The sequence below is a fragment of the Coregonus clupeaformis genome, chromosome 29 (assembly GCF_020615455.1).
Source record: "Coregonus clupeaformis isolate EN_2021a chromosome 29, ASM2061545v1, whole genome shotgun sequence".
Taxonomy (NCBI): domain Eukaryota; kingdom Metazoa; phylum Chordata; class Actinopteri; order Salmoniformes; family Salmonidae; genus Coregonus; species Coregonus clupeaformis.
Window position 1 is genome coordinate 45,271,199 of NC_059220.1, and position 18,353 is coordinate 45,289,551.

At 39.9% G+C, this 18,353-nt stretch overlaps 1 protein-coding gene across 3 annotated transcripts; it reads left to right on the plus strand.

Moving 5' to 3' along the window:
• The first annotated feature begins 13,638 nt into the window (after positions 1 to 13,638).
• On the plus strand, positions 13,639 to 17,669 carry LOC121544416 (cannabinoid receptor type 1A-like). Of its 3 annotated transcripts, none has more exons than XM_041854354.2 (2): positions 13,639 to 13,700; positions 15,621 to 17,669. In XM_041854354.2, the coding sequence occupies exon 2, from the start codon at positions 15,665 to 15,667 to the stop codon at positions 17,078 to 17,080; it is 1,416 nt and encodes a 471-aa protein (XP_041710288.2). In that variant the 5' UTR covers positions 13,639 to 13,700; positions 15,621 to 15,664; the 3' UTR covers positions 17,081 to 17,669. The 3 variants fall into 3 exon arrangements, with proteins under 3 accessions (XP_041710288.2, XP_041710287.2, XP_041710286.2); XM_041854353.2 differs by lacking the exon at positions 13,639 to 13,700 and adding an exon at positions 14,524 to 14,748; XM_041854352.2 differs by lacking the exon at positions 13,639 to 13,700 and adding an exon at positions 14,524 to 14,748 and having other exon boundaries at positions 15,663 to 17,669.
• Positions 17,670 to 18,353: the final 684 nt, after the last annotated feature.

The window sequence follows — 18,353 nt, forward strand, 5'->3', positions numbered from 1 at the left end:
TTGGAAAAGCATTCCAGGTGAAGCTGGTTGAGAGAATGCCAAGAGTGTGCAAAGCTGTCATCAAGGCAAAGGATGGCAATTTGAAGAATCTAAAATCTCAAATATATTTAGATTTGTTTAACACTTTTTTGGTTACTACATGATTCCATGTGTGTTATTTCATAGTTTATGTCTTCACTATTATTCTACAATGTAGAAAATAGTAAAAATTAAGAAAAACCCTTGAATGAGTAGGTGTTCTAAAACTTTTGCCCGGTAGTGTAGGTATTTCATATGATGTGCCTCTCCCCTCCAACCTGAAATTAGAGAGACACAAGTTTACAGTCCATTTCTCTCCTCACTGCCCTGTATGGTCAGAGTGCTTTCTCTCTGGAGGGGATTCTAACAAAACTCCAGAACATTCTATCCACAACACTTTCTCTCCTCTCTGAACTCAGGTCCTGTCAGGAGCACTCTCTCCTCTAAGCTACACAGACATCTGCTACTGTTTACATTCCTATATCTCCTTAGTCATCTGATATTTGCCTGTAGCCTGTGACACACTTCCAGTACATTAGGGACTTAAAGATAGGGTGTTGATGAGCTGAACTGAGCAAGAGTAGTCATGGTGAAAATCATTGGTGTCTGCACAGTGTAGGACAGAAGAGTGTCCCAGATAGAGAGATATGGAGTTTCTCTGTAGAAAGAAACACATCAACGTGGTTGATTCAAGGAATGGACACTGCTAAAATGGATTGTGGAGATTTTCGGCATATATGTGTTATCATGCAGCTCCATTAAGCAGGTCAGCAATTTCACCCCACAGCTGGCTTTCACACTGTCTGTCACTGTCTGACACAGGCAGCGGGGGGCCTAACCCTGATTTGTGGCCCACTCAGGGTCATACAGTGAGTTCCAAAAGTATTGGGACAGTGACAATTTTTGTTGTTGTTTTGGCTCTGTACTCTAGTACTTTGGACGCACAAATATCATCCCCCCCAAAAAAGTCTAACCTCCCCTGTTATTGTAAGAGTGAGAGGTTAGCATGTCTTTGGGGTATGACATTCATGCGTCTGTAACTTTCTCACTCATCATTATTCATGATTCATTCAGGATTATCCATATTCATGGTAGCATCCACATTAATGTAGAAGTGTTTAGAAACATATTATATTCTTATTTACAATAAAAGTGACTCCAAAATGACACAATACATTATTTACCATTAATTTCTATTAGGCATAAAATAATCACAAGCTTGTAGTCATTGCGTGCTATAAATATGGGACCAAATACATACATTTTTACTACTTCAATACACATATAAGTGAATTTGTCGCAATACTTTTTGTCCCGTAAAATGGGGGGACTATGTACAAAAAGTGCTGTAATTTCTAAATGGTTCACCTGTTATAGATGAAAATACCCTCATCAAATACCCTCATCATCTCAAATCCAAAATGCTGGAGTACAGAGCCAAGACAACAAAAAACATGTCACTATCCCAATACTTTTGGACCCAGGACATGCCTGTTCTGCTGGATAAGGATATAGCAACCCCAACAGGATCTCAGGGAGGCTCTCTCAGTTCATCACACTCCCTGCCATCAGAGCCTAATCTCTGGGGTTATTAGCTATGAGCTCTGGCCCCAGTCTGGGGCAACTCCCTATGCGTCTCTCACTCACTTATGGTAATAAAGCTGCCTCTCATTCTTAAAAGCTGAACCCAGGTCTAATAGAAAGATTGTGCATGCATGATTTGGATCATTTAAGATGTGGAATTATTAGAACACATAATATGGTCACTTTTATGTTTCATTTCTCAGAGGAAAAAAATGTAAATTTGATTTTCTCTTTCATTTAATATAAAAATTCTGAGAAGAACTTCAGTAAAGAAAATACACACCAAAAAGTGTAATTAAAATAATTTTTTGGACAACATTTTGACCACAATCTGTAGGCTAGGCTATTTTTTTACTTTGGATACGAATCAAGGACAGCCACCAGCTTGAGCCACTGAGGTATAAAGAACCAAGATGTCTGACCCTTGTTATCAAGGTAATCTACTCACGTTTGTATACGCCGATTCATGGACCGTCTATATCCGGCTTGCATTCGGTTTACACGGACTAACATCAAATGCACAGAGAGCAGCGGGAGCAGCAACGACGTCATCACGTCATCCAAAAACATGACAGACATTGGATGAATATAAAATGTTAATGGCCGTGTTCGAGAGCATCAAAACGACTGCCGACTGACTGAGCTACAAATTACCTTGCATCATAAATAACGACTCATTATTATTTGTTGATCAGCCAGCCAGTGACAATTTACCCATGATACATTGCGGTTTTGATCCTCTTGAACACAGCCAATATCTTTAATAAAAAAAGATTTAAAAGGTGATGACTACAGTGTTTTATTGTGAATTATAAAATCTGACTTCTCTATGTGACCATCTATGGAAATTGTCTTTCTGGGCCGGGCAGTTAAACTGCAGTACCAAAGCAAGATTTTAGGAACAGTCGAAACAGTGCTTCTAGACCGGAACCCTGGCCCCTTGGCTAGAGCAGCCGGATTCGACTGGTGAACTTTATTTGACCTTTATTTGACATAACTTTGTTGTGTCAGCTTCCATACCAACAAGCTCTGGCATCACTGTAGGATCATCACAATGCATCACAATTGTGACACGTTTCAATGTTCCATGTTCCAGGCAACAACTTGCCATGCATTCTTTTTGTCAGAGATTACTTAAACATTAAGGCCCGAGGGGGTGTGGTATATGGTGAATATACCACGGCTAAGGGCTGTTCTTAGGCACGACGCAACAGCCCTTAGCCGTGGTATATTGGCAATGTACCACAAACCCCCAAGGTGCCTTATTGCTATTATAAACTGGTTACCAACATGGTATATGGTCTGATATACCACGGCTGTCAGCCAATCAGCATTCATAGCTCAAACCACCCAGTTTATAAAATGACTTTTATCACAGTTCTTACGAGACAACAATTTCTTTGCTCTGTTAACATACCACTTAAAAAGTCAATGTGAAAATAGGCTATTGCTCTTTTTGTTAGCCTACTGCATGTTTTTATTTGCTCTCTCTTCTCTCCCAATAATTTCAGCAACATGGATGTTAATAACAACATCAGCATTGAATCATGGAGAACTTACATTAATGAGAAAGGAAGTGGTCTCATTCACCAGCCTTTTGATGCGTGTTTGATAAAAATATTGAAGCCTGGCACAAAATGCCATGTCATCAAGGTTCCTGACTCATTTAAACAACATAATCAAGTGGTTTCAAGAAGACAGAATCAATTTGACAGAAAAAGGTCCTGATAATAATAATAATAATAATATGCCATTTAGCAGACGCTTTTATCCAAAGCGACTTACAGTCATGCGTGCATAATTTTTTTTTTTTTGTGTATGGGTGGTCCCAGGGATCGAACACACTACCTTGGCGTTACAAGCGCCGTGCTCTACCAGCTGAGCTACAGAGGACCACCCAGGACCTGTTGATGCCTCTGTAGCAAGGTAAAGTGCCAGCCAACATCACCATTAATGAACTCAAGGAATGGTATTACTCCAGTGATGAAAGGAAAGTTAATATAGAATGAGAAGTGTTCAGGTGTCTATATTCAGGCGTTTGTAATGGTGGTTTGCAGGGACATGCCTGTCCTGCTTATCTAGTCAGATCTCTGTTTCTCTCTTCCTCTGTGTGATTTATTGTATCAGGTCTCATTATACGGTGTGCCATAGCTGGAGAGGTGCCCAGATTAAAGAGCTCAGCAGGTGGTTCAGTCCCACCATGCATCTCTGTGACAGCATCGTGCCACATGGCACCTCATGTGGCGGCAGATAGCCTAGCGGTTAAGAATGTTAGGCCAGTAACCGAAAGGGTGCTGGTTTGAATCCCCGAGCCGATTAGGTGAAAAGTCAAAGCATTCAACCCTAATTGCTCCTGTAAGTCGCACTGGATAAGAGCGTATGTAAAGTCTCAGCACTAGGCTCATGGCTTTGATTTTGGGAAATCCTGCACATCTTGTCTTCTTTTTCTGAAAGTCTTAGCCTGCTCTCACTTGGTTGTATTCATGGCTTTTTGATAAAGGCTCACATGAAGGAGTAACATCAAGGAACATATGTTCTTATACCCTCAACTCTCCTTTGTATTCCCATATCAAGTAGGATCAAACAATACTGTTTTATAAATTGATGTCAGTGAATGTATTGATCATTATGTAAGTCACATGCCGACTGAAACTGTAGGAAGCACTTGAGATGAAAATTCCTCTCACAAAATGAGATCACACATTGTGGTTTTGAGATGAAAAGTGATGAGATGAAAGGTCTTCACTCACATTGTACTAGGGTTGTTCTTGAATTATGATGGCATTTGGGCATGGCATTTTGGAAAAAATTTACTTAACTTGTCTAGATTTTCGTTTGTGTGTTTGGGTACATCATCCCATTGTAAATCAACTAATATGGTAGCTTTATGACTATAAATAATTTTTACCATTATGATAACATTGTGCAACCAGTAGGAGTAGTAACGCCAATGATGGTTACACCAATTAGACATTTTAGGTAAATTAGGATTTTCATTAATGAAGGCCACAAATGCGCAAATCTAAGGTCATCAACCCTAAAAAAATTATTTACAAAAGTTATATGACTAATACTTTTGCTCATGCAATGTTATTTCCCCTAATGTAAATTCAGTAACACCAAATGACGCTTTGGATTTAGACACACCAAATGATCAATGGAATCCTCAAATGTATGACATACTAAAAGGGTGTGATTGACTAATACTTTTCCTTAATATACAGTGCATTTGGAAAGTATTCAGACCCTTTCACTTTTTAGAGCTTTTTGGTCTAAACTCCACTCGCCGTGTTTGGAGGAAGAAGAAGGATGAGTACAACCCCAAGAACACCATCCCAACCGTGAAGCATGGAGGTGGAAACATCATTCTTTGGGGATGCTTTTCTGCAAAGGGGACAGGACGACTGCACCGTATTGAGGGGAGGATGGATGGGGCCATGTATTGCGAGATCTTGGCCAACAACCTACTTCCCTCAGTAAGAGCATTGAAGATGGGTCGTGGCTGGGTCTTCCAGCATGACAACGACCCGAAACACACAGCCAGGGCAACTAAGGAGTGGCTCCGTAAGAAGCATCTCAAGGTCCTGGAGTGGCCTAGCCAGTCTCCAGACCTGAACCCAATAGAAAATCTTTGGAGGGAGCTGAAAGTCTGTATTGCCCAGCGACAGCCCCGAAACCTGAAGGATCTGGAGAAGGTCTGTATGGAGGAGTGGGCCAAAATCCCTGCTGCAGTGTGTGCAAACCTGGTCAAGACCTACAGGAAACGTATGATCTCTGTAATTGCAAACAAAGGTTTCTGTACCAAATATTAAGTTCTGCTTTTCTGATGTATCAAATACTTATGTCATGCAATAAAATGCAAAGTAATTACTTAAAAATCATACAATGTGATTTTCTGGATATTTGTTTTAGATTCCGTCTGTCACAGTTGAAGTGTACCAATGATAAAAATTACAGACCTCTACATGCTTTGTAAGTAGGAAAACCTGCAAAATACTTGTTCTCCCACTGTATATAAAACTAATGAAAATTAAAAAATATACTCTAGAAACAAAAAAAATAAAAATTAGAAAATTAGAAAAAATAAATAAATTGTAAAGTGGTTGTCCCACTGGCTACCATAAGGTGAATGCACCAATTTGTAAGTCGCTCTGGATAAGAGTGTCTGCTAAATGACGTAAATGTAATGGGTGGCAGCATCATGCTGTGGGGGTGCTTTGCTGCAGGAGGGACTGGTGCACTTCACAAAATAGATCGCATTGTGAGGAAGGAAAATTATGTGGATATATTGAAGCAACATCTCAAGTAATCAGTCAGGAAGTTAAAGCTTGGTCAAAAATGGGTCTTCCAAATGGACAATGACCACAAGCATACTTCCAAAGTTGTGGCAAAATGGCTTAAGGACAACAAAGTCAAGGTATTGGAGTGGCCATCACAAAGCCTTGACCTCAATCCTATGGAACATTTGTGGGCAGAACTGAAAAAGCGTGTGCGAGCAAGGAGGACTACAAACCTGACTCAAATTCACCCAACTTATTGTGGGAAGCTTGTGGAAGGCTACCCGAAACGTTTGACCCAAGTTAAACAATTTAAAGGCAATGCTACCAAATATTAATTGAGTGTGTGTAAACTTCTGACCCACTGGGAATGTGATGAAAGAAATAAAAGCGGAAATAAATCATTTTCTCTACTATTATTCTGACATTTCACATTCTTAAAATAAAGTGGTGATCCTAACTGACCTAAGACAGGGAAATTTTACATTTCTAAAAACCTGTTTTTCCTTCATCATTATGGGGTATTGTTTGTAGATTGATGAGGAACATTTCTTTTTTAATCCATTTTAGAATAAGGCTGTAACGTAACAAAATGTGGAAAAAGTCAAGGGGTCTGAATACTTTCCGAATACACTGTACACCCCTCCCCCGATAAAAGTTTGCCACAGGAGAAAATGCTCAATGTCCTTGTATATTTTAGTAATGAGTGATTTTCACCACCTTTCAAAAATATCACTGTTTGTTGCCTTATAGCCTGGAATTAAAATACATTAAAATAGTTTGTATTTATTTATTGATCTACACATCCTACCCCACAACTTCTAAGTGAAAATAATATTCTGGATTGTTTTTAGAAAATCTAAAAATAAATAAAACTGAAATAGCTTGCTTGGATAAGTGTCCACCCCCTTGTAATAGCGATCCTAAATTGGCTCAGGCGTAACCAAACACTTTCAAAATCACACACCAAGTTAATTGGCCTCCACCTGTGTTAAATTGTAGTGATTCACATTATTTCAGGATACATTTAGCAGTTCCTGTAGGTTCCCTCTGCTGGGCAATTAATTGCAAAGCAAACAGTCAACCATGAGTACCAAGGAGCTTTCAAAAGAACTCTGGGACAAAGTTGTGAAAAGGCACAGATCAGGGGATGAGTATAAAAAAATATTTCAAAAGCCTAGAATATCCCATGGAGCACGGTCAAGACTATTATTAAGAAGTGGAAGGTGTATGGCACCACCAAGACCATGCCTAGATCAGGCTATCCCTCCAAACTGGATGACAGAGCAAGTTGGAGACGGATCAGAGAGGCTACCAAGAGTCCAATGGAAACTTTGAAAGATTTACAGGCTCTTTTTTGGCCAAGACTGGTCAAAGTGTGCATGTAACAACAGTGTCCCAAGCAGCCATTACTCAAGAAAGCCCACCTTGAATCCCATTTGAAGTATGCAAAAAAAAACATTCAGGAGATTCTGTAGCTAAGTGGCAAAAAGTTTTGTGGACTGATGATGCAAACGTTTATTTTTTTGGCCTTAATGTAAAGCGTTACGTTTGGCGCAAACCCAACACGGCACATCACCCAAAATGAACAATGTAAAGACCTTGAGGAAAACCTGCGGCTCTCTGTAAGAAAACTGAAACTGGCACTGAAGTTCACCTTTCAGCATGACTACGACCCGAAGCACACAGCCAAAGCTACAGTGGAGTGGCTAAGGAATAAAAAGGTAAATGTCCTTGAGTGGCCCAGTCAGAGCCCCGACCTAAATCCAATTGAAGATTTGTGGCATGACTTGAAGATTGCTGTCCATCAACACTCCCCAAGGAACTTGACAGAGCTTGGACAATTATTTAAAGAAGAATGGTCAAATATTGCCAAATCTAGGTGTGCAAAGTTGGTATAGACCTATCCAAAATGACTGACAGCTATAATTGCTGCCATTGGTACTTTCACCAAGTATTAACTCAGGGGGATGGAGACTTATCCAATTATTATATTTAAGTTTTGTATTTTTAATATATACTTAAAAGTGTGGAGTATGGTGCGTAGATGAGGGGGGGGGGGGGGGATCATTTTTTAAATGCATGAAATTCTGATGCACTAACACAACAAAACGTGAAAAAATGTTCAAGGGGGTGTAGACTTTCTATAGGCACTGTATAAATGGCCTTTGTTTTTATTGATTTATAAAATACATTAAATGCTTTTGTTCACTTTCTGGCATTCAAAATAATAGACATCTCTAAATCCCCAAAACATGTCACATCACTACTGGGACAAGACAATTTGCTTAACATAAACATAACGTTTTGCAGTATAAAGGACTTGCATTTTGTTTTATCAATGATCAACAGTTCATTATAAACAGAAACATGTATGATGTGTAACTATTTGTCATTGTGTTATTGATAGTTGCAAAGGCAAGGGAGGCAAATGTCGCCGCATAGGGCACTTTCCAGGAAGGAAGAAAATTTATTGGATGTCGGTCTTTTAAAAATAGAAAGTAGGTCTTGAAAACATGTATTATATTGTGATATTGTCACATGACCAAAGTGTTTTCAAGACCTGCTTTTACAGGGCAGAATTATGCTATTCAAGACACACTGCTGGTATGTTTTTTCCCCAAATGATAAGTATACCCCCAACTTGTGACGTTTACAGTGCCTTGCAAAAGTATTAAGCCCCCTTGACGTTCTTCCTATTTTGTTGCATAACAACCTGTAATTTAAATTGATTTTTATTTGGATTTCATGTAATGGACATACACAAAATAGTCAAAATTGGTGAAGTGAAATGAAAAAAATCACTTGTTTCAAAATATTCAAAAAAATAAATAACGGAAAAGTGGTGCGTGCATTGTATTCACCTCCTTTGCTATGAAGCCTCTAAATAAGATCTGGTGCAACCAATTACCTTCAGAAGTCACATAATTAGTAAAAATAAAGTCCACCTGTGTGCAATCTAAGTGTCACATGATCTGTCGCATGATCTCAGTATATATACACCTGTTCTGAAAGGCCCCAGAGTCTGCAACACCACTAAGCTAGGGGCACCAACAAGCAAGCGGCACCATGAAGACCAAGGAGCTCTCCAAACAGGTCAGGGACAAAGTTGTGGAGAAGTACAGATCAGTGTTGGGTTATAAGAAAATATCAGAAACTTTGAACATCCCACGGAGCACCATTAAATCCATTATTTAAAAGATTGAAAGAATATGGCACCACAACAAACCTGCCAAGAGAGGGCCGCCCACCAAAACTCATTGACCAGGCATGTCACAAACAAACGATACGTGAAGTCTTAAGGTTACACACAACAAACCTATACGGACAAGGCAAGGAGGGCATTAATCAGAGAGGCAACAAAGAGACCAAAGATAACCCTGAAGGAGCTGCAAAGCTCCACAGCGGAGATTGGAGTATATGTCCATAGGACCACTTTAAGCCATACACTGGGCTTTACGCAAGAGTGGCCAGAAATAAGCAAACACGTTTGGTGTTCGCCAAAAGCCATGTGGGAGACTCCCCAAAGATATGGAAGAAGGTACTCTGGTCAGATTAGACTAAAATTGAGCTTTTTGGCCATCAAGGAAAACGCTATGTCGGGCGCAAACCCAACACCTCTCATCACCCCGAGAACACCATCCCCACAGTGAAGCACGTGGTGGGTTTCAATCCAATTGAGAATCTGTGGTATGACTTAAAGATTGCTGTACACCACTGCGGTGCAGTTTTGCCTTGAAGAATGTGCAAAAATCCCAGTGGCTAGATGTGCCAAGCTTATAGAGACATACCCCAAGAGACTTGCAGCTGTAATTGCTGCAAAAGGTGGCTCTACAAAGTATTGACTTTGGGGGGGGGGGTGAATAGTTATGCACGCTCAAGTTTTCTGTTTTTTTTGTCTTATTTCTTGTTTGTTTCACAAAAAAACGAATCTTCAAGGTGGTAGGCATGTTGGGTAAATCAAATGATACAAACCCCCCAAAAAATCAATTTTAATTCCAGGTTGTTAGGCAACAAAATAGGAAAAATGCCCATTTGCTTACATTTAGCCAAAATTACTGGGAAAGATGAAAATCCTCCGGTGAAAAATAACTCACAATGTGGACCCTGCTTAGGACCACACATCCCCCATTCACAAACTGTACCTGTCTCTATCACCTCTTAGCCCAGGGAGATCATGTCGGTTTGGTGTGCACAGAGAGATTAATTGTAATGTGCGACCACAAAATGAATTATACATTTTCTGCTGTGGGCTTTTTATATTGTGCATAGAAGCCCAAAGTCCCCTGGCGACATTATCACCATAACATAAAGTATATGTAGAGATAGGTCCCATTTTCCTCCCCTTGTCCCTTAGCCTCCCACAAACAGCCTGCAACTGGAACCATTAACCTACTAGCTGAAGACAACCATTTTTATGGCAATAATCATCAATCATCTTTTGTTTGCACTGCCTGTTTCCAATTGCCGTAAAAATAATATGAGCCAGACACAAATATGATAGCTAATGAAATACACAGAATGGGTGTCAAAGGCAACCTTGAGGACTATTACAAGCTCCATTGAGTCTGTTTACGAACTGAAAAAGTCCTTAGGCATCCATATTTGGACTATGAGGACAATTACAGTGCCTTCAGAAAGTATTCATACCCCTTGACATATTCCACATTCTGTTGTGTTACAGCCTGAATTCAAAAGGATTTTTGTTTTTCATCCATCTACACAAAATACCACATAATGACAAAGTGAAAACATGTTTTTAGAAATGTTTGCTAATATAATGAAAAATAAATTCAGAAATATCTAATTTACATAAGTATTCACACCCCTGAGTCAACACTTTGTAGAAGCACCTTTGGCAGCGATTAAAGCTGTGAGTCTTTCTGGGTAATTAAGAGCTTTCCACACCTGGATTGTGCAACATTTACCAATTATTCCTATTCAAAATTCTTCAAGCTCTGTCAAATTGGTTGTTGATCATTGCTAGACAACCCTTTTCAGGTCTTGCCATAGATTTAAGTCAAAGTAGATTTAAGTCAAAACTGTAACTCGGCCACTCAGGAACATTCACTGTCTTCTTGGTAAGCAACTCCAGTGTAGATTTGGCCTTGTGTTTTAGGCTATTGTCCTGCTGAAAGGTGAATTAATCTCCCAGTGTCTGGTTTTCCTCTAGGATTTTGCCTGTGCTTAGCTCCATTCCGTTTCTTTTTATCCTAAAAATTACTCCCTAGTCCTTGCCGATGACAAGCATACCCATAACATGATTCAGCCACCACTATGCTTGAAAATATGGAGAGTGGTAATCAGTGATGTGTTGTATTGGATGTGCCCCAAACATAACACTTTGTATTCAGGACAAAAAGTTAATTGCTTTGCCACATTTTTTGCAGTATAACTTTAGTGCCTTTTTGCAAACAGGATGCATGTTTTGGAATATTTGTATTCTGTACAAGCTTCCTTCTTTTCACTCTGTCAATTAGGTTAGCATTGTGGAGTAACTACAATGTTGTTGATCCATCCTCAGTTTTCTCCCATCACAGCCATTAAACTCAGTAACTGTTTTAAAGTCACCATTGACCTCATGGTGAAATTCCTGAATGGTTTCCTTCCTCTCTGGCAACTGACTTAGGAAGGACGCCTGTATCTTTGTAGTGACTGGATGTATTGATATACCATCCAAAGTGTAATTAATAGCTTCACCATGGTCAAAGGGATATTAAATGTCTGCTTTTTAAAAAAGTTTACCCATCTACCAATAGGTGCCCTGCTTTGCAAGGCATTGGAAAACCTCCCTGGTCTTTGTGGTTGAATCTGTCTGAAATTCACTGTTCGGCTGTGGGACCTTACAGATAATTGTATGTGTGGGGTACAGAGATGAGGTAGTCATTCAAAAATCATTTTAAACACTATTATTGCACGCAGAGTGAGTCCATGCAACAGAGTGAGTCCATGCAACTTATTAAGCAAATGTTTACTCCTGAACTTATTTAGGCTTGCAATAACAAAGAGGTTGATTATTTACTGATCCAAGACATTTTAGCTTTTCATTTTGTATTAATTTGTAAAAAATAACATTACCGCATATCGCCAAATGAAAAATGGTATATGCTCCAAATTGAATTGTGGTTCAACGAGAACACTTACATTTTTCCAAGCAGAGATGAGTGGTCGAGACCGAGACGCAGGCAGACAGCTATGGACGCATCAATTCAGGCTGCAAGTGTACATTTGGTGAATGTCATTACAATACATGTTTAGTTGTTTTGTAATGGTTGTGTCTTTCCATTCATCAAATTGCGGATGAACAGTGCACTGTTTGAATGCTGGAATTATTTTGAGTGGACGAACGTGCACGGGTAGCCTACAGGAGCGCCTTTTGAAGTGATTGTTTGACAATCAGATGAAAACATGATGACTGGTTGTGTTATACCACATTAAAAAGGTAATAGGCTACTTGTCCCACACAGACCATATTAAATTTTTTAGGATTCTATATGTAATTGTTTGATTACACCTAGGTTATAAAAAAGTTTGCGCGCCTGCTTGGGTGCCCCATTCCTGTAAGAAATTACATCTATTTTCACCCCTGGCGCGTGGCCTGAATTTTTGTCCCAGTCCGCCTCTGGAAGTCCCTTTGCATTATGGTGCTTTTCCTTGTTAATGACACTTCAAACGTATGACCGTAATAGAGCTGGATGGAAAGACTGTAATGTTTTGTTTCATATGAAGTGAGAGACAGCACTTTTTATCAACGCAATGTTACTCTGTCCATGTCTCATAGGCTACATATGTGAGGCAGAAAAGACAAGCAGAAACAAATTAATGCAGTCCTACATTAATAACACCTGACCTTTTACAGTCTTACAAATACAGAGACATGGAACAGATAAGACTTAATGGGCCTGATAAAGTGTAATGAAAACATTATCATTGGCATTTGGAATACAGTGTTGCTTTTGGACACAATTTCTGTGACAGTCCAAGAGTAAGTGCTGAATTCCATCTTTGCTATGTTGTAGAGGTCACATACACAATGAAAAGTGTCCGAACCTTTTCCAAAATGCTGCATCCCAAAATAGCATGTTATTATCCCTAAAAGTTGTTTTTATTTAGTGGAGGGGGGTGTTTGGGGTCAGGGTGCATGGTGCATGGTGGAAGTAATTTTGCAGCTGTGCAACACAGAGAGGAACTACTCCAATCTTCACACATTATTTCATTATTTGTATGGGCAAAAAGTGGAAAAAGGCACACACCCCACACAAATAATGCTAGCAAAAATAGCCAGCCTCACAAACCTTGTGTCACCCTCACAAACCTCCACAGACTTGTCTGTTCAAAATGTGTCTCAAAACCCAACCCTAAGCAACAGCAGCGTGGTCTCAGGGCAATTTATATTATTCTGTTCGTAAATATGACACTCCATTTAGTATGACATATTATGTAATGTTTGGTTACATTATGAACGGAATAGTACAATATCGTAGAAATTATAGGACCTATAGTATCATATGCCTTACCCGGTCTTACAATAGCATACGAATTGGATTATGTAATTTATTATACGGCTTCGAGGAGGTAGAGTATTATATGTCTTTCTCTGAGACCAGGTTGCTTGTTTTGGGCGTTTATCATAAAATCCGACAACAACAAAAAACATGAATTTCCCCTTAGGCTTTGACCGACGATGCCATGGCGGAGTTTGTGCATACAAAAAGACGCCATTAGCCTACTATTGCTCTCTAAACCAGACCCTAGTCACTGTTGCCTAGGGTCGGATTTTCGAGACTAGATCAGTCAGCCAAATATTCTGGTGCCGCTCAGGTAATTTAAAGTTTTTGATTGAGGACAAATGTTGTGTTGTGCTGTATTTTTATTTTACATTGTATTGCTCGCTGTTTTGTTTCATATTGTATTTGATTGTTGTTACTGGGATCAGGGCAGCCTTGTGAATGAGACCCTGGTCTCAATGGGTTTTTCCCTGAATAGATAAAGTAATCCTCAGACTGAATTCACATGATGGACAGCTGACTCGAATAACCCACTTACCAGAGACATATAGCATATTCTCTGCAATTGTCCCACTACACACCCACCACCTAATTTTTACACCTATGCAGCTCCTGATATTATATTTTTTTCTACACATAATGATACATGTGGTTAAATATATCAAACTTGGCTGGATTTTTGAAAACCCATCAATGGTTACCTTCCTTCCAGGCTATAGAACACATCATGCCTTTCTGCCAGTCACAATAAATGGCATACTCTACCATCAGTGATGGTTGCGTACATACAAGAACAAGAACACATCATACACACATATTACCCAAGATAGGAGGAGGTCATCATTTCTTAAATGTTGAAGTGAGAATCGAAAAACAATAGTAATAAAAGGTGGTTTACATAATAAATGTTAGTGTTTTAACATGAATTAGAATAATGGTACTCATGCTTTCGTTTTCCTTAACCACACTGGTCGATAATGATTGGGTCGGTGTTCAAAATGATGGAGTGTCTCATTATTGAGTGAGCGTGGATGTTCGGATGCGATGCGAGCGTCGTTGTGGCACCTCGGAGCACGTGACACAGAAGCGCACAAAGCGACTCCTTTCTTATAAATAATAATCCCATACCTCAGACAGACACATAGCTGTCTCTTGGCTTTACTAAACAATGATGCGAGGCTCATCATGACGAAAATTCGAATTAAAAACTACTTTTGATACACTTTGATAAAGCAACTGTTGACATCAATAGGCTACGATTCCTGAGATTGGATATGTGGATACACTTTATCTTGTCTTCATGTAATAAATGAAATCTGGCCTATGGATCGACGCAAGTTATTTGTGCAAAGAATGTGAAGGTAAAAACTAATTTTGTTTTAATAAAATAAAATGTTGCATTAATGCATAGTCAAAAATGTTTTACTGCATTGATTCTGCTGTAACTTTATGATAGTGTATCTTCTTTTGCGAGTCTAATTACTTGCCTGCAGTCTCTCCACAACCTTACTTATTGCTGGTCTTTCTTATTAATTCATGAATGGGACAAGGGGCATCGTCACATTGTTGAATCGCCTATATCACAACCAGTAAATTGTTTGCTTATCTAGAAACATCTGCATGAAAATGCTATAACAATTATTCTCAATAGCCTATACTTTTTTATTAATGAAAACAAACTTGTCGAATAGGCCTATGTAGGTTATTGTAATTTTTTACGAAATGTACAGATATATTCATTATCAAATGGCAGGGTTATGTACTGCTTATCTATGAGAGCAAAACATAGCCATGTAAAATTCTATAGATTGATTCAACAAATCAATCTTGTCTTGAGAGAATATAACTACCTCCCTTGATGCATAATTAATTGAATCATTATTTTGAAAAGTAATCCTTTATTGCCCCTTAATTAAAAGGAAAGATTGACCTACATTAGGCTACTTAATGCAATGTTTTTATCCTGGGGGCAGCACAGAAGGTTAGATATGGGTCTCATTAATTTGTCATCAACTGTTCATTCTCTCACTATTGTCTGAGATGCATCTGCTGGAGAGTCAGCTGGCTGATACAGCAGGGATGTCAATAATATCACCCAGCAACATACCCACATTACCCACAGTTAAATACATACACATTTTCCATCCCCCACGTCACAATTAAACAAAATTAAACTAACGAAATAATACAAAGTATTGATGATTTCTAAATTGTCTTGAACTTTTTTCTCTAGATACTCATCTTATGTTACATCATTTACCTCCCAACTGAACAGCCATGAAGTCTGCTCTGGATGGAATAGCTGACACCACTTTCCGAACAATAACTACTGGTTTGCAATATCTTGGCTCCAACGATGTGAGCTACAGTGACCCGTCCATTGATTCTGGCTTTGCCAAGACTGGATTCCATTTACAGAAGGCTCACTCTGCCCCACTTAGAAACTCCTTCCCTGGAGTACCTAGAGACGAGGAGCTCATCTTTAATGGCAACTCCGTTTACCAGACCAACTTCTCTGAACTGGTTGTCAATGGGACCTTTTTGGACGGTGGGGGTTCTATCCAATGCGGGGAGAACTTTGTGGACATGGAGTGCTTCATGATTCTGACCCCCAGCCAGCAGTTGGTAGTAGCGGTCATGGCACTCACCCTGGGAACCTTTACAGTGCTTGAGAACCTTATGGTACTGTGTGTGATCCTCCACTCCCACACCCTGCGCTGTCGGCCCTCCTACCACTTCATAGGCAGCCTGGCTGTGGCCGACCTTCTGGGCAGTGTCATATTTGTGTACAGTTTCTTGGACTTCCATGTGTTACACCGGAAGGACAGCCCTAATGTGTTTCTCTTTAAGCTTGGTGGAGTCATCGCCTCTTTCAGTGCCTCTGTGGGCAGTCTCTTTCTCACGGCCATAGACCGCTACATCTCCATCCACAGACCCATGGCTTACAAGCGGATCGTCACCAAGACCAAGGCTGTCATCGCCTTCTGCATGATGTGGACTATCTCCATCGTCATCGCGGTGCTCCCCCTACTTGGCTGGAACTGTAAGCAACTGAACTCAGTGTGCTCTGACATTTTCCCACTCATCGACGAGAAGTACCTGATGTTCTGGATAGGGATGACCAGTGTGCTGCTGCTGTTTATCATCTACGCCTACATGTTCATCCTGTGGAAGGCCCACCACCACGCCGTGCGCATGATGAGCCGCAGCTCCCAGAAGAGCATCATCGTCTACACAGCGGACGGCACCAAGGTGCAGACAATGCGGCCTGAGCAGGCCCGCATGGATATCCGCCTGGCCAAGACCTTGGTGCTGATCCTGGTGGTCCTCATCATCTGCTGGGGTCCTGTGCTGGCCATCATGGTCTACGACCTCTTCTGGAAGATGAACAACTTTATCAAGACGGTCTTTGCCTTCTGCAGCATGCTTTGCCTGCTCAACTCCACCGTCAACCCCATCATCTACGCCCTGAGGAGTAAGGACCTGCGCCGGGCCTTTCATAACATCTGCCAGACATGCAGGGGAACTTCTCAACCACTGGACAACAGCGCTGAGTCCGATTGCCACAGCAGGAGGAGCTTAAAAGGCACAGCCACAGCCTACAAATCCACGGCTAGCTGTGAAAACACCACTGTGAAAGTGGCCAAAGTCACCCTGTTGGTCTCCGCCGAGATATCTGCAGAGGCGGTCTGAGATACAGTCTGCCATCATGTGACTGTGAAGGAATCGACTCTGAAGGAATCATGTAGAATAGTCACTACCCCAACTAGCACAGCCCTGAAAGTTTGCCAAACATGAACTTCAAATTCAGCACTTTGAAATCTATGTAGCTGTAGGATAAGAGAATGTGGCTTTTATTTCAATCTTTCAGAAGCACTTCATTCATTTATTTTCATAGGGAAATAGTGGCGATAAGCTTTGTTAAACTGCACAGTTGTGTATTTAGCGGCACGCTGATCTGCCCTTTGACTGTATCGTTTGTCTCTATAAAGTGCTTGTAGGTGAAATTGGCTGCTCTTTCATCTGTGAAGTACATTGTAAATTAGTACATTGTGATGGTTTGTAGTTCTTGTCATAAAGTATGTTGTATGAAACTGTTTTGATTTCCTTATTTTTTGAGTGATGCATAATTGAGGGCCATGTTATGCCATACAAGAGTAGATCATGTACATCTTTTCAATTATTCACATTATTTCATCTTATGCAGAGACAGATTTCCCCCAAAGAATAACCACAACCACAAAGACATGTAATGTCGCGCAGTATTAAATGTTTTTTCCCCTCTCCATCTGCATTAAATAAGTGTTTTTCTGTGAATAAACCTTTACATTTCTGTTTCAAATAAAAGCATTCAGGAAAGCAGCTTGTGAACCACACATACAGTATAATACATATGTATTAGTTTTTGCATCTCATGAGATTGATGGCTGCACTGCAATGCTACTGTGAAGAACAGACCTTGTTATCTCATGAAACTACAGAGACAGAAAAAAGATTAAGTATTTTTGTGTAGTTACTAATTCCAAAACAGACTAATTTAGTAATAAGCAATGTATATGAATGCTTTCATCTGAACATAGCAATTGAAACACAATAGCCAGTGTATTTTATTGCAGCTGTGCTTACACGAAAAGCTTTACAATCCATCACCAACCAAGAACTGTCAAAATAATGACAAATGAAATAAAATCTACCAAGTCAGTGAAGGATCACAGGAATGTGCATTTTAAAGATGTCTCTGCTAGGATAAAAATGTGCAAATACTTAATTTACAATCATAATAATTTATATTCAAAATTATTGTGGTTTCCCCATTTAATCACCTTTGTGTGGTTTAGTTTCCAAGCCTCTGAATAAAGTCAAGTGTGCACAGTACTCATAAGGCATGTACGATATAGTCTTATCAGAGACGTGCTTTGGTCGTTTATGTTTGTGTCAGTCTGGAGGAGAAAGAGGTGTAGGCAGT

What these genes read in the sequence shown, in the direction of transcription:
- LOC121544416 (XM_041854352.2), top strand. Translation starts at nt 14,697, where the DNA reads ATGAAATCTGGCCTATGGATCGACGCAAGTTATTTGTGCAAAGAATGT. An exon ending in TTTGTGCAAAGAATGTGAAG is followed by an intron (nt 14,749 to 15,662) that starts GTAAAAACTAAT and finishes CCAACTGAACAG; the next exon opens with CCATGAAGTCTGCTCTGGAT.